Source organism: Tachyglossus aculeatus, unplaced genomic scaffold (genome assembly GCF_015852505.1).
Source record: "Tachyglossus aculeatus isolate mTacAcu1 unplaced genomic scaffold, mTacAcu1.pri scaffold_101_arrow_ctg1, whole genome shotgun sequence".
NCBI lineage: Eukaryota > Metazoa > Chordata > Mammalia > Monotremata > Tachyglossidae > Tachyglossus > Tachyglossus aculeatus.
The window spans coordinates 927,395-943,279 of NW_024044842.1; the positions used below are offsets into that span (position 1 = coordinate 927,395).

The 15,885-nt window shown below is 50.2% G+C and overlaps 1 protein-coding gene across 1 annotated transcript in view; it reads right to left on the reverse strand.

Moving 5' to 3' along the window:
* Positions 1 to 4,586: 4,586 nt before the first annotated feature.
* WDR46 (WD repeat domain 46) overlaps positions 4,587 to 15,885 on the reverse strand; it is a 49,650-nt gene continuing 38,351 nt past the window's right edge. Inside the window, exons 17-20 of the mRNA XM_038742251.1 lie at positions 14,068 to 14,162; positions 13,873 to 13,968; positions 10,302 to 10,415; positions 4,587 to 4,768 (exon numbers count right to left, since the gene is read on the reverse strand). Coding sequence (XP_038598179.1) covers positions 4,655 to 4,768; positions 10,302 to 10,415; positions 13,873 to 13,968; positions 14,068 to 14,162 — 419 coding nt within the window. The 3' untranslated portion in view covers positions 4,587 to 4,654. The remainder of the gene's footprint in view (positions 4,769 to 10,301; positions 10,416 to 13,872; positions 13,969 to 14,067; positions 14,163 to 15,885) is intronic.

The following is a 15,885-nucleotide window of genomic DNA, read 5'->3' on the forward strand; positions in this document are numbered from 1 at the left end:
AGAGCAAGCACTTAATAAATACCATTATTATTATTATGATTATCTATTGTGTGACCTTGGACGAGTCCTTTCTCCGGGCCTCAGTTTCCCCTTCTGTAAAACGGGAACGGGGGACGGGGACTGTGTCCAACCTGTGTGCCCTGGCGCTTAGTACAGTGCTCGGCACGCGGTAGCGGCCGTCAGTATTCATTCATTCATTCAATCGTACTTACTGAGCGCTTACTGTGTGCAGAGTAAGCGCTTAATAAATACCATTATTATTATTATTATTACTAATTAACCCCCCTCCCCTCTTCGCCAGGGCCCCGCGCCATCTATTGCGTGACCTTGGACGAGTCCTTTCCCCGGGCCTCAGTTTCCCCTTCTGTAAAACGAAGCCCGGGAGCCCTCCCCTCCCCTCCATGGGATCGGGACTGTATTCAACCCGATGAGCCTGCGTGTGCCCCGGCGCTTAGTACAGTGCTTGGCACACAGTAGGGGCCCAACAAGGCCCGGCATTATTATTATTATTCAATCACGCTTATCAAGCGCCTGACAAATGCCTTAATTGATTAATTAGCCCTCCCCCCTTTCGCCCTGCAAGATCTGATGCGTGGCCTTGGACGAGTCCTTTCCCCGGGCCTCAGTTTCCCCTTCCGTAAAACGGGAAGGAAGCCCGGGACGGGGGACGGGGACTGTGTCCAACCTGAGATTTACGTCGTTTGCGCCCTGGCGCTTAGCACAGTGCTTGGCACATAGTAAGCGCCTAACAGCCTCATTACGATCATTCCGCTAAACCACTGCTTGGCACATAGTAAGCGCCTAACAGCCTCATTATTGTCATTCTGCTAAACCACTGCTTGGCACATAGTAAGCGCCTCACAGCCTCATTATGATCATTCTGCTAAACCACTGCTTGGCACATAGTAAGTGCCTAAAACAGCGTCATTATCACTCTGCTAAACCACTGCTTGACACATAGTAAGCGCCTAAAACAGCGTCATTATCACTCTGCTAAACCACTGCTTGGCATATAGTAAGCGCCTAACGGCCTCATTATGATCATTCTGCTAAACTACTGCTTGGCACATAGTAAGCGCCTAATAGCGTCATTACGATCATTCTGCTAAGCCACTGCTCGGCACATAGTAAGCGCCTAACAGCCTCATTATTCTCATTCTGCTAAACCGCTGCTCGGCACATAGTAAGCGCCTAAAACAGCCTCATTATGATCATTCTGCTAAGCCACTGCTTGGCACATAGTAAGCGCCTAAAACAGCGTCATTATCATTCCGCTAAACCACTGCTTGGCACATAGTAAGCGCCTAACAGCCTCATTATGATCATTCTGCTAAACTACTGCTTGGCACATAGTAAGCGCCTGAAACAGCGTCATTATCACTCTGCTAAACCACTGCTTGGCACATAGTAAGCGCCTAACAGCCTCATTATGATCATTCTGCTAAACCACTGCTTGGCACATAGTAAGCGCCTAACAGCCTCATTATTCTCATTCTGCTAAACCGCTGCTCGGCACATAGTAAGTGCCTAAAACAGCATCATTATCACTCTGCTAAGCCACTGCTTGGCACATAGTAAGCGCCTAAAACAGCGTCATTATCATTCCGCTAAACCACTGCTTGGCACATAGTAAGCGCCTAACAGCCTCATTATGATCATTCTGCTAAGCCACTGCTTGGCACATAGTAAGCGCCTAAAACAGCGTCATTATCATTCCGCTAAACCACTGCTTGGCACATAGTAAGCGCCTAACAGCCTCATTATGATCATTCTGCTAAACTACTGCTTGGCACGTAGTAAGCGCCTGAAACAGCGTCATTATCACTCTGCTAAACCACTGCTTGGCACATAGTAAGCGCCTCAAACAGCCTCATTATGATCATTCTGCTAAACCACTGCTTGGCACATAGTAAGCGCCTAACGGCCTCATTATGATCATTCTGCTAAACCACTGCTTGGCACATAGTAAGCGCCTCAAACAGCATCATTATCACTCTGCTAAACCACTGCTCGGCACATAGTAAGCGCCTAACGGCCTCATTATGATCATTCTGCTAAACCACTGCTTGACACATAGTAAGCGCCCAACAGCGTCATTATGATCATTCTGCTAAACCACTGCTTGGCACATACTAAGCGCCTAACAGCCTCATTACTATCATTCTGCTAAACCACTAATTGGCACATAGTAAGCGCCTAACAGCCTCATTATTGTCATTCTGCTAAACCGCTGCTTGGCACATAGTAAGCGCCTAACAGCCTCATTATGATCATTCTGCTAAACCACTGCTTGGCACATAGTAAGCGCCTAACGGCCTCATTACGATCATTCTGCTAAACCGCTGCTTGGCACATAGTAAGCGCCTAAAACAGCGTCATTATCACTCTGCTAAACCACTGCTTGACACATAGTAAGCGCCCAACAGCCTCATTATGATCATTCTGCTAAACCACTGCTTGGCACATAGTAAGCGCCTAATAGATAGCATCATTACCATCACTCTGCTAAACCACTGCTTGGCACATAGTAAGCGCCTAACAGATAGCATCATTATCATTCTTCTAAACCACTGCTTGGCACATAGTAAGCGCCTAACAGATAGCGTCATTATGATCATTCTGCTAAACCGCTGCTTGGCACATAGTAAGCGCCTAACAGCCTCATTAGGATCACTCTGCTAAACCACTGCTTGGCACATAGTAAGCGCCTAACATAGTGTCATTATTATTCTGCTAAACCGCCGCTTGGCACATAGTAAGCGCCTAACAGCCTCATTATGATCATTCTGCTAAACCACTGCTTGGCACATAGTAAGCGCCTCAAACAGCATCACTATCACTCTGCTAAACCACTGCTTGGCACATAGTAAGCGCCTAACGGCCTCATTATGATCACTCTGCTAAACCGCTGCTTGGCACATAGTAAGCGCCTAAAACAGCCTCATTATGATCATTCTGCTAAACCACTGCTTGGCACATAGTAAGCGCCTAAAACAGCGTCATTATCACTCTGCTAAACCACTGCTTGGCACATAGTAAGCGCCTAACAGCCTCATTAGGATCATTCTGCTAAACCACTGCTTGGCACATAGTAAGCGCCTAAAACAGCGTCATTATCACTCTGCTAAACCACTGCTTGGCACATAGTAAGCGCCTCAAACAGCATCATTATCACTCTGCTAAACCACTGCTTGGCACATAGTAAGCGCCTCAAACAGCCTCATTATCATCATTCTGCTAAACCACTGCTTGGCACATAGTAAGCGCCTAACGGCCTCATTAGGATCATTCTGCTAAACCACTGCTTGGCACATAGTAAGCGCCTCAAACAGCGTCATTGTCACTCTGCTAAACCACTGCTTGACACATAGTAAGCGCCTAACGGCCTCATTAGGATCATTCTGGTAAACCACTGCTTGGCACATAGTAAGCGCCTAACAGCCTCATTATGATCATTCTGCTAAACCGCCGCTTGGCACATAGTAAGCGCCTAACGGACAGCGTCATTATGATCATTCTGCTAAACCGCTGCTTGGCACATAGTAAGCGCCTAATAGCGTCATTACTATCACTCTGCTAAGCCGCTGCTTGGCACATAGTAAGCGCCTAACAGCCTCATTATTCTCATTCTGCTAAACCACTGCTCGGCACATAGTAAGCGCCTCAAACAGCGTCATTATCACTCTGCTAAACCGCTGCTTGGCACATAGTAAGCGCCTAACGGCGTCATTATGATCATTCTGCTAAACCGCTGCTTGACACATAATAAGCGCCTAACGGCCTCATTATGATCATTCTGCTAAACCGCTGCTTGGCACATAGTAAGCGCCTAACGTAGAGTCATTATTATTCTGCTAAACCACTGCTTGGCACATAGTAAGCGCCTAACGGCCTCATTAGTATCATTCTGCTAAACCGCTGCTTGGCACATAGTAAGCGCCTAACAGCCTCATTACGATCATTCTGCTAAAGCACTGCTTGACACATAGTAAGCGCCTAATAGCGTCATTATCATCATCCTGCTAAACCACTGCTTGGCACGTAGTAAGCGCCTAACAGCCTCATTATGATCATTCTGCTAAACCGCTGCTTGGCACATAGTAAGCGCCTAACGGCCTCATTATGATCATTCTGCTAAACCGCTGCTCGACACATAGTAAGCGCCTAAAACAGCATCATTATCACTCTGCTAAGCCACTGCTTGACACATAGTAAGCGCCTAACGGCCTCATTATGATCATTCTGCTAAGCCGCTGCTTGGCACATAGTAAGCGCCTAACGGATAGCGTCATTATCATCATTCGGCTAAACCACTGCTTGGCACATAGTAAGCGCCTACCGAGGACCATCATCATTATTATTATTATTATTATCATTATTAAGTCACATTTAGCAAGCGCTGAATAATGGCATCCGCTAAGCGCTTACTACGTGCCAGGCACTGTCTTAAGCGCCTAAGGCTGAGCAGATCCCTCCATCGACTCCATTCCTCCTCCCCAGCGCAGGGCCCCGGGGCCAGTGGCGTCCTCCAGTGACCGCGTCCCTCGGCGGGGGACGCTCAGTACACTGCCCGGCGCCGGCGAGCGCTGAACCGACGACACCGCAATTATCAAGAATATTGTAATTATCGTCGTCGTCGTCCAAAGCGGGGGGGTCACCGGTCGAATCTGTCGAGGGCGGAGGGCCGGGAGCCCGGGGGCCTCAGTTTCCCCTTCTTTCCGGGTTCCCCTTCCCGCTCCTTCTCCTGGAGACTCTGGCGGATCAGCTCCTGCGGGGGAGGAGGGACACGGGGATCTGCGGCGACGGGGGGAAACTGAGGCACGACCCCCCCCACCCCCCCGGGGTACCGTCTCCGGCGCTCAGTACGGCGCCTGGCGCTGTACTAGCCAACACCTAATAATAACCACGGTGTCTGTGAGCTGTGTGACCTTGGGCAAGTCGCTTCACTTCTCCGTGCCTCAGTTTCCTCATCTGTCCAATGGGGATGAAGACCGTGCCATCACCTTGTATCCCCCCCCAACCCCGGGGCGCTTAGAACAGTGCTCGGCACCTAGTAAGCGCTTCAACTTGTCCTTCCCAAGCGCTTAGTACAGTGCTCTGCACACGGGAAGCGCTCAATAAATACGATTGATTGATTGATTGATTGAGGGGATGAAGACCGTGCCATCACCTTGTATCCCCCCCCCGGGGCGCTTAGAACAGTGCTCGGCACCTAGTAAGCGCTTCAACTTGTCCTTCCCAAGCGCTTAGTACAGTGCTCTGCACACGGGAAGCGCTCAATAAATACGATTGATTGATTGATTGATTGAGGGGATGAAGACCGTGCCATCACCTTGTATCCCCCCCCCCCCGGGGCGCTTAGAACAGTGCTCGGCACCTAGTAAGCGCTTCAACTTGTCCTTCCCAAGCGCTTAGTACAGTGCTCTGCACACGGTAAGCGCTCAATAAATACGATTGATTGAATACCATCATTATTATTATTGTACAATCGACTATAATTACTGTATGACTATATTATATATAGTCATACTATATTATATATATAGTAAACTAATGATAACAGTAACTAATAATAACAGTTGTAATATTATAGAGAAGCAGCGTGGCTCAGTGGAAAAGAGCCCGGGCTTGGGAGCCCGAGGTCGCGGGTTCGAATCCCGGCTCCGCCCCCCGTCAGCTGGGTGACTTTGGGCAGGTCACGTCACTTCTCCGTGCCTCAGTTCCCTCATCTGTCAAATGGGGATGAAGATTGCGACCCCCCCCCCCACTTGGGACACCCCGATCACCTTGTATCCCCCCCCGCCCCGCCGGGCGCTTAAAACAGTGCTCGGCACATAGTGAGCGCTTAAACTTGTACTTCCCAAGCGCTTAGTACAGTGCTCTGCACACGGTAAGCGCTCAATAAATACAATTGATTGATTACCATCATTATTATTATTGTATAATTGACTATAATTACTGCATGACTATATTATATAGCCCACTGTTGGGTAGGGACTGTCTCTATGTGATGCCAATTTGTACTTCCCAAGCGCTTAGTACAGTGCTCTGCACATAGTAAGCGCTCAATAAATACGATTGATTGATTATATATAGTAAACTAATAATAACAATTGTTAATATTATTATAGAGAAGCAGCGTGGCTCAGTGGGTAGAGCCCGGGCTTGGGAGTCCGAGGTCGCGGGTTCGAGTCCCCGCTCCGCCACCCGTCAGCTGGGTGACTTTGGGCAGGTCACGTCACTTCTCCGGGCCTCAGTTCCCTCATCTGGAAAATGGGGATGAAGTCCGGGAGCCCCCCGTGGGACCACCTGATCACTCTGTATCTCCCCCAGCGCTTAGAACAGTGCTTGGTACATAGTAAGCGCTTCTTAACAAATGCCATCATTAGTATTATTATTATTATTATTATTGTTATTACTTCCCAAGCGCTTAGTACAGTGCTCTGCACACGGTAAGCGCTCAATAAATACGATTGATTGATTACCATCATTATTATTATTGTATAATTGACTATAATTACTGCATGACTATATTATATATAGTAAACTAACAATGACAATTGCTAATATTATTATAGAGAAGCAGCGTGGCTCAGTGGGTAGAGCCCGGGCTTGGGAGTCCGAGGTCGCGGGTTCGAATCCCCGCTCCACCACCCGTCAGCTGGGTGACTTTGGGCAGGTCACGTCACTTCTCCGGGCCTCAGTTCCCTCATCTGGAAAATGGGGATGAAGTCCGGGAGCCCCCCGTGGGACAACCTGATCACTTCGTATCTCCCCCAGCGCTTAGAACAGTGCTTAGCACCTAGTAAGCGCTTAACAAATGCCATCATTTATTATTATTATTATTGTTATTACTTCCCAAGCGCTTAGTACAGTGCTCTGCACACGGTAAGCGCTCAATAAATATGATTGATTAAATACCATCATTATTATTATTATTGTATAATTGATTGTAATTACTGTATGACTATATTATATATAATAAACTAATAATAACAATTGTTAATATTATTATAGAGAAGCAGCGTGGCTCAGTGGAAAAGAGCCCGGGCTTGGGAGTCCAAGGCTGTGGGTTCGAATCCCGGCTCCGCCACCGGTCAGCTGGGTGACTTTGGGCAGGTCACGTCACTTCTCTGGGCCTCAGTTCCCTCATCTGGAAAATGGGGATGAAGTCCGGGAGCCCCCCGGGGGACAACCTGATCACTTCGTATCTCCTCCAGCACTTAGAATAGTGATTGGTACATAGTAAGCGCTTAACAAATGCCATCGTTATTATTACATCTTAATCCCCATTTTACAGATGAGGGAACTGAGGCACAGATCATTATTATTTCGCCTCGTATCTCCCCCAGCACTTCGAACAGTGCTTCGCACATAGTAAGCGCTTAACAAATGCCATCATTATTATTATTATTATTGCAGTCTTAATCCCCATTTTACAGAGTAGGGAACTGAGGCACAGATCATTATTATTATTATTATTTTTACAGTCTTAATCCCCATTTTACAGATGAGGGAACTGAGGCACAGATTATTATTATTATTATTATTATTGTTACTACAGTCTTAATCCCCATTTTACAGATGAGGGAACTGAGGCACAGATCATTATTATATATTACTACTACAGTCTTAATCCCCATTTTACAGATGAGGGAACTGAGGCACAGACTATTATTATTATTATTATTACAGTCTTAATCCCCATTTCACAGATGAGGGAACTGAGGCACAGATCATCCTCATTATTATTATTATTACTACTACAGTCTTAATCCCCATTTTACAGATGAGGGAACTGACGGACAGATCATTATTATTATTATTATTACAGTCTTAATCCCCATTTTACAGATGAGGGAACGGAGGCACAGATCATTATTATTATTATTATTTTTACAGTCTTAATCCCCATTTTACAGATGAGGGAACTGAGGCACAGATCATTATTATTATTATTATTATTATTATTATTACAGTCTTAATCTCCATTTTACAGATGAGGGAACTGAGGCACAGATCATTATTATCATTATTATCATTATTACTACAGTCTTAATCCCCATTTTACAGATGAGGGAACTGAGGCACAGATCATTATTATCATTATTATCATTATTACTACAGTCTTAATCCCCATTTTATAGATGAGGGAACTGAGGCACAGATCATCATTATTATTATTATTTTTACAGTCTTAATCCCCATTTTACAGATGAGGGTACTGAGGCACAGATCATTATTATTATTATTATTATTATTACTACAACAGTCTTAATCCCCATTTTACAGATGAGGGAACTGAGGCACAGATCATCATCATCATCATTATTATTATTATTATTATTACTACTGCTACTACTACAACAGTCTTAATCCCCATTTTACAGATGAGGGTACTGAGGCACAGATCATTATTATTTTATTATTATTACTACAACAGTCTTAATCCCCATTTTACAGATGAGGGAACTGAGGCACCGATCATTATTATTATTATTATTACAACAGTCTTAATCCCCATTTTACAGATGAGGGAACTGAGGCACACTGGGCTCACGGTCTAAAAGATCGATCGGTCGTATTTATTGAGCGCTTCCCGCGTGCCGGGCACTGTACTGAGCGCTCGGGAAGGCCAAGCCGGCAACATCTAGAGACGGGCCCGACCCGACGGCGGCGGGCTCGCGGTCTAAAAGATCAATCGGTCGTATTTATTGAGCGCTTCCCGCGTGCCGGGCACTGTACTGAGCGCTCGGGAAGGCCAAGTTGGCAACATCTAGAGACGGGCCCGACCCGACGGCGGGCTCGCGGTCTAAAAGATCGATCGGTCGTATTTATTGAGCGCTTCCCGCGTGCCGGGCACTGTACTGAGCGCTCGGGAACGTCAAGCCGGCAACATCTAGAGACGGGCCCGACCCGACGGCGGCCTCGCGGTCTAAAAGATCGATCGGTCGTACTTATTGAGCGCTTCCCGCGTGCCGGGCACTGTACTGAGCGCTCGGGAAGGCCAAGCCGGCAACATCTAGAGACGGGCCCGACCCGACGGCGGCCTCGCGGTCTAAAAGATCGATCTGTCGTATTTATTGAGCGCTTCCCGCGTGCTGGGCACTGTACTGAGCGCTCGGGAAGGCCAAGTCGGCAACATCTAGAGACGGGCCCGACCCGACGGCGGGCTCGCGGTCTAAAAGATCGATCGGTCGTACTTATTGAGCGCTTCGTGCGTGCCGGGCACTGTACTGAGCGCTCGGGAAGGCCAAGCCGGCAACATCTAGAGACGGGCCCGACCCGACGGCCTCGTGGTCTAAAAGATCAATCAATCGTATTTATTGAGCGCTTCCTGCACCCCGGGCACTGTACTGAGCGCTCGGGAAGGCCAAGCCGGCAACATCTAGAGACGGGCCCGACCCGACGGCGGCCTCGCGGTCTAAAGGATCGATCGGTCGTACTTATTGAGCGCTTCCCGCGTGCCGGGCACTGTACTGAGCGCTCGGGAAGGCCAAGCCGGCAACATCTAGAGACGGGCCCGACCCGACGACGGCCTCGCGGTCTAAAAGATCGATCGGTCGTATTTATTGAGTGCTTCCCGTGTGCCGGGCACTGTACTGAGCGCTCGGGAAGGCCAAGTCGGCAACATCTAGAGACGGGCCTGACCCGACGGCGGCGGCCTCGCGGCCTAAAAGATCGATCGGTCGTATTTATTGAGCGCTTCCCGCGTGCCGGGCACTGTACTGAGCGCTCGGGAAGGCCAAGCCGGCAACATCTAGAGACGGGCCCGACCCGACGGCGGCCTCGCGGTCTAAAGGATCGATCGGTCGTACTTATTGAGCGCTTCCCGCGTGCCGGGCACTGTACTGAGCGCTCGGGAAGGCCAAGTTGGCAACATCTAGAGACAGGCCCGACCCGACGGCGGCGGCCTCGCGGCCTAAAAGATCGATCGGTCGTATTTATTGAGCGCTTCCCGCGTGCCGGGCACTGTACTGAGCGCTCGGGAAGGCCAAGCCGGCAACATCTAGAGACGGGCCCGACCCGACGGCGGCCTCGCGGTCTAAAGGATCGATCGGTCGTACTTATTGAGCGCTTCCCGCGTGCCGGGCACTGTACTGAGCGCTCGGGAAGGCCAAGTTGGCAACATCTAGAGACAGGCCCGACCCGACGGCGGCCTCGCGGTCTAAAAGATCGATCGGACGTATTTATTGAGCGCTTATCTGTCGCCTCCCCCGTCCTCACCCTCCCGTCCTCCTCGGGGGGGGGGGGGGGACACTTGAAACCGCCATTATTAGATAATCGCCGTCCGTCCTCACCCTCTTGTCCTGGTCGGCCACCTTCCTCTTCCTCCGGAGGAGGCCGGCCGCCGAGCCGCGGCCCTTCGTCTTCGCCCGCGGCTGGAAGGGCGTCCGGGCGTCGGGGTCGAAGCCCTGCGGACACGGGGGGCGGGGGGGGGGTTGGGGGGTCGTCCGGTCAATCGTACTTATTGAGCGCCCACTGTGTGCAGAACGCTGGGCTGAGCGCGCTTGGGGAGTCCGGGCTGGCAACATCTATTCATCCATTCATTCATTCATTCATTCGATCGTACTTATTGAGCGCTCACGGTGCTCAGCGTCCAAGCTGGCAACATCTGTTCATTCATTCATTCATTCAATCGCATTTATTGAGCGCTTACTGAGTGCAGAGCACTGGACTAAGCGCTTGGGAAGTCCAAGCTGGCAATATATATTCATTCATTCATTCATTCAATTGTATTTATTGAGTGCTCACTGTGTGCACAGCACTGGGCTAAGCGCTTGGGAAGTCCGAGCGGGCAACATCTATTTATCCATTCATTCATTCATTCGATCGTACTTACTGAGCGCTCACGGTGCACAGACCACTGGACATCCAAGCTGGCAACATCTATTCATTCATTCATTCATTCAATTGTATTTATTGAGCACTCACTGTGCGCAGACCACTGGACTAAGCGCTTGGGAGGTCCAAGCGGGCAATATATATTCATTCATTCATTCATTCAATCGTATTTATTGAGCGCTTACCGAGTGCAGAGCACTGGACTAAGCGCTCGGGAAGTCCAAGCTGGCAACATATATTTATCCATTCATTCATTCATTCGATCATATTTATTGAGCACTCACGGTGCGCAGACCACTGGACGTCCAAGCTGGCAACGTATATTCATTCATTCATTCATTCAATCGCATTTATTGAGCGCTTACCGTGTGCAGAGCACTGTGCTAAGCGCTCGGGAAGTCCAAGCTGGCAACATATATTTGTCCATTCATCCATTCATTCATTCAATCGTATTTATTGAGCGCTCACGGTGCGCAGACCACTGGACGTCCAAGCTGGCAACATATATTCATTCATTCATTCATTCATTCAATCGTATTTATTGAGCGCTTACTGAGTGCAGAGCACTGGACTAAGCGCTTGGGAAGTCCAAGCTGGCTATATTCATTCATTCATTCATTCATTCAATCGTATTTATTGAGCGCTCACTGTGCACAGACCACTGGACTAAGCGCTTGGGAAGTCCAAGGTGGCAACATCTATTTATCCATTCATTCATTCATTCGATCGTATTTATTGAGCGCTCACGGTGCGCAGACCACCGGACGTCCAAGCTGGCAACATCTATTTATTCATTCATTCACTCAACCGTATTTATTGAGCGCTCACTGTGCGCAGACCGCTGTGCTAAGCGCTTGGGAAGTCCAAGCTGGCAACATCTATTTATCCATTCATTCATTCATTCGATCGTATTTATTGAGCGCTCACGGTGCGCAGACCACCGGACATCCAAGCTGGCAACATATATTTATTCATTCATTCACTCAACCGTATTTATTGAGCGCTCACTGTGCGCAGACCGCTGGACTAAGCGCTTGGGCAGTCCAAGCTGGCAACCTATATTCATTCATTCATTCATTCAACTGTATTTACTGAGCGCTCACTGTGTGCAGACCACTGGACTAAGCGCTTGGGAAGTCCAAGCTGGCAACCTATATTTATCCTTTCATTCATTCAATCATATTTATTGAGCGCTCACTGTGCGCAGACCACTGGATGTCCAAGCTGGCAACATATATTTATATATGATATATAAATGGTGATATATATAGGCCTCAATAATAGTATGATATATATATATATATATACATATATATATATATCATATTATTATTGAGGCCTATACTAAGCGCTCCCCAAACACCACTATTCCTATTATCGAGGCCTATACTAAGCGCTCCCCCAACCCCACTATCCCTATTATCGAGGCCTATACTAAGCGCTCCCCCAACACCACTATTCCTATTATCGAGGCCTATACTAAGCGCTCCCCCAACACTACTATTCCTATTATCGAGGCCTATACTAAGTGCTCCCCCACCCCCACTATTGCTATTATCGAGGCCTATACTAAGCACTCCCCCAAACACCACCACTCCTATTATCGAGGCCTATACTGAGCGCTCCCCAACCACCACCACTCCTATTATCGAGGCCTATACTAAGCGCTCCCCCAACCCCACTATTCCTATTATCAAGGCCTATACTAAGCGCTCCCCCAACCCCACTATTCCTATTATCGAGGCCTATACTAAGTGCTCCCCAACCACCACTATTACCATTATCGAGGCCTATACTAAGTGCTCCCCAAACACCACTATCCCTATTATCGAGGCCTATACTACGCGCTCCCCAACCACCACTATTACCACTATCGAAGCCTATGCTAAGCGCTCCCCAAACCCCACCATTCCTATTATCGAGGCCTATACTAAGCGCTCCCCCAACCCCACTATTCCTATTATCAAGGCCTATACTAAGCACTCCCCCAACACCACCATTCCTATTATTGAGGCCTATACTAAGTGCTCCCCAAACCCCACTATTGCTATTATCGAGGCACATACTAAGTGCTCCCCAAACCCCACTATCCCTATTATCAAGGCCTATACTAAGCGCTCCCCCAACCACCACTATTACCATTATCGAGGCCTATACTAAGCGCTTCCCCAACACCACTATTCCTATTATCGAGGCCTATACTAAGCGCTCCCCAATCACCACTATTACCATTATTGAGGCCTATACTAAGCACTCCCCCACCACCACTGTTACCATTATCGAGGCCTATACTAAGCGCTCCCCAAACACCACTATTCCTATTATCGAGGCCTATAGTAAGCGCTCCCCAACCACCACTATTACCATTATCGAGGCCTATACTAAGCACTCCCCAACCACCACCATTCCTATTATCGAGGCCTATACTAAGCACTCCCCAACCACCACTATTCCTATTATCGAGGCCTATACCAAGCGCTCCCCAACCACCACTATTACCATTATCGAGGCCTATACTAAGCGCTCCCCAAACCCCACCATTCCTATTATCGAGGCCTATACTAAGCGCTCCCCAACCACCACCATTCCTATTATCGAGGCCTATACTAAGCACTCCCCAACCACCACTATTCCTATTATCGAGGCCTATACCAAGCGCTCCCCAACCACCACTATTACCATTATCGAGGCCTATACTAAGCGCTCCCCCAACCCCACCATTCCTATTATCGAGGCCTATACTAAGCACTCCCCCAACACCACTATCCCTATTATCGAGGCCTATACTAAGCGCTCCCCAACCACCACTATTACCATTATCGAGGCCTATGCTAAGCGCTCCCCCAACCCCACTATCGCTATTACGGAGGCCTATACGAAGCGCTTCCCCACCACCACCGTCACCGTGATGGAGACACACGGCCGGCGTTTAGCCGAGGCCGCCGTTACTACCGTCGAGGCGCGTAGTGAGCGCTCAACGGAGGAGGAGGAGGATGGAGGATGGAGGGGGGGGTCCGGGGGTCTCACCAGCCTCTCGATCTTGTCTCGCTTCAGCTGCTCCATGGTCTGCACGTCCACCCGGCCCAGGCAGTGGGGGTCCAGCCCGATGAGCTCGGCGGGGATCTAGGGGGGACGGGAGGGGACGGGAAGGGACGGGGGTCCGCGGGGAGGGTCCCCCAAGTCCCCCGCCGCCCCCCGGGGTGGGGTGGGGGGGTCACCCACCTTTTCCAGTAAGGCCTTGACCTCCCACTCCTGCCTCTGCTTCTTGCTGCGGTAGGGGTTGTTGGCCAGACCGTCCACGTTGGGCTCGCCGGCTCCTGGGGGGGGTCAGGGGTCAAGGGTCAGGGGTCAGCGGGCCGCCCCCCACCCCAAATAACAATAATAATAATAATAATAATGATGTTGGCATTTGTTAAGCGCTCACTATGTGCCAACCACTGTTCTAAGCGCCGGGGGGGGGGGGGGGGATACAAAGCCATCAGGCTGCCCCACGTGGGGCTCCCACTCTTCACCCCCATTTTCCAGACGAGGGAACTGAGGCTCGGAGAAGTGACTCGCCCAAGGTCACACAGCGGGCACGGGGCGGAGCCGGGATTCGAACCCATGGCCTCGGACTCCAAAGCCCGGGCTCTTCCCGCCGAGCCGCGCCGCTTCCCAAATAGACTCCCCACCCGCGGGCCTCACTCGCCCCGCCGCCCCAGGGACGGTCCACCCCCCGTCCCCCAATTCCCCGGCCCGGAGGGATCGCTTAGTACAGCGTCTGGCCCGTAGTAAGCGCTCAAAAATTACCATCAGGTGGATGAACGAACAACGGGCCGCCCCCTCCCCGAAATCCCACTCCCTGGAGGCCCCCCAACCCAACCCCTACGGTCCTTTAGGGCGGTCACCCCTTTCCCAAATTCCCCGGCCCGGAGGGATCGCTCAGTACAGCATCTGGCATGTAGTAAGCGCTCAAAAAATACCATCAGGTGGATGAACGAACAACGGGCCGCCCCCTCCCCGAAATCCCACTCCCTGGAGGCCCCCCAACCCAACCCCTACGGTCCTTTAGGGCGGTCACCCCTTTCCCAAATTCCCCGGCCCGGAGGGATCGCTCAGTACAGCATCTGGCATGTAGTAAGCGCTCAAAAAATACCATCAGGTGGATGAACGAACAACGGGCCGCCCCCTCCCCCAAATCCCACTCCCTGGCGGCCCCCCAACCCAACCCCTACGGTCCTTTAGGGCGGTCACCCCTTTCCCAAATTCCCCAGCCCGGAGGGATTGCTTAGTACAGCGTCTGGCACGTAGTAAGCGCTCAAAAAATACCATCGGTGGATGAATGAACAATGGGCCGCCCCCTCCCCGAAATCCCACTCCCTGGAGGCCCCCCAACCCAACCACCCCCTCCCCAAACTCCACAGCCCGGAGGGATCGCTCAGCGCAGAGTCTGGCACGTAGTAGGCGCTCAAAAAATACCACTGGTGGATGAACGAGCGAGGGCCCGCCCCCTCCCCGAAATTATTATTATTATTATTATTATGGCACTTATTAAGCGCTTACTATGTGCCAAGCACTGTTCTAAGCGCCGGGGAGGTTACAAGGTGATCAGGTGGTCCCCCGGGGGGCTCACAGTCTTCATCCCCATTTGACAGATGAGGGAACTGAGGCCCAGAGAAGGGAAGTGACTTGCCCAAAGAAATCCCACTCACTGGAGGCCCCCCAAACCAACCACCCCCTCCCCAAATTCCCCGGCCCGGAAGGATCGCTCAGCGCAGCGTCCGGCACGTAGTAAGCGCTCCAAAAATACCATCGGTGGATGAACGAGTAAGGGCCCGCCCCCTCCCCAAAATTATTATTATTATGGCATTTATTAAGCGCTTACTATGCGCCAAGCACTGTGCTAAGCGCCAGGGAGGTTACAAGGTGATCAGGATGTCCCACGGGGGGGCTCCCAGTCTTCATCCCCATTTTACAGATGAGGGAACTGAGGCACAGAGAAGTTAAATGACTTGCCCAAGGAAATCCCACTCCCTGGAGGCCCCCCAACCCAACCACCCC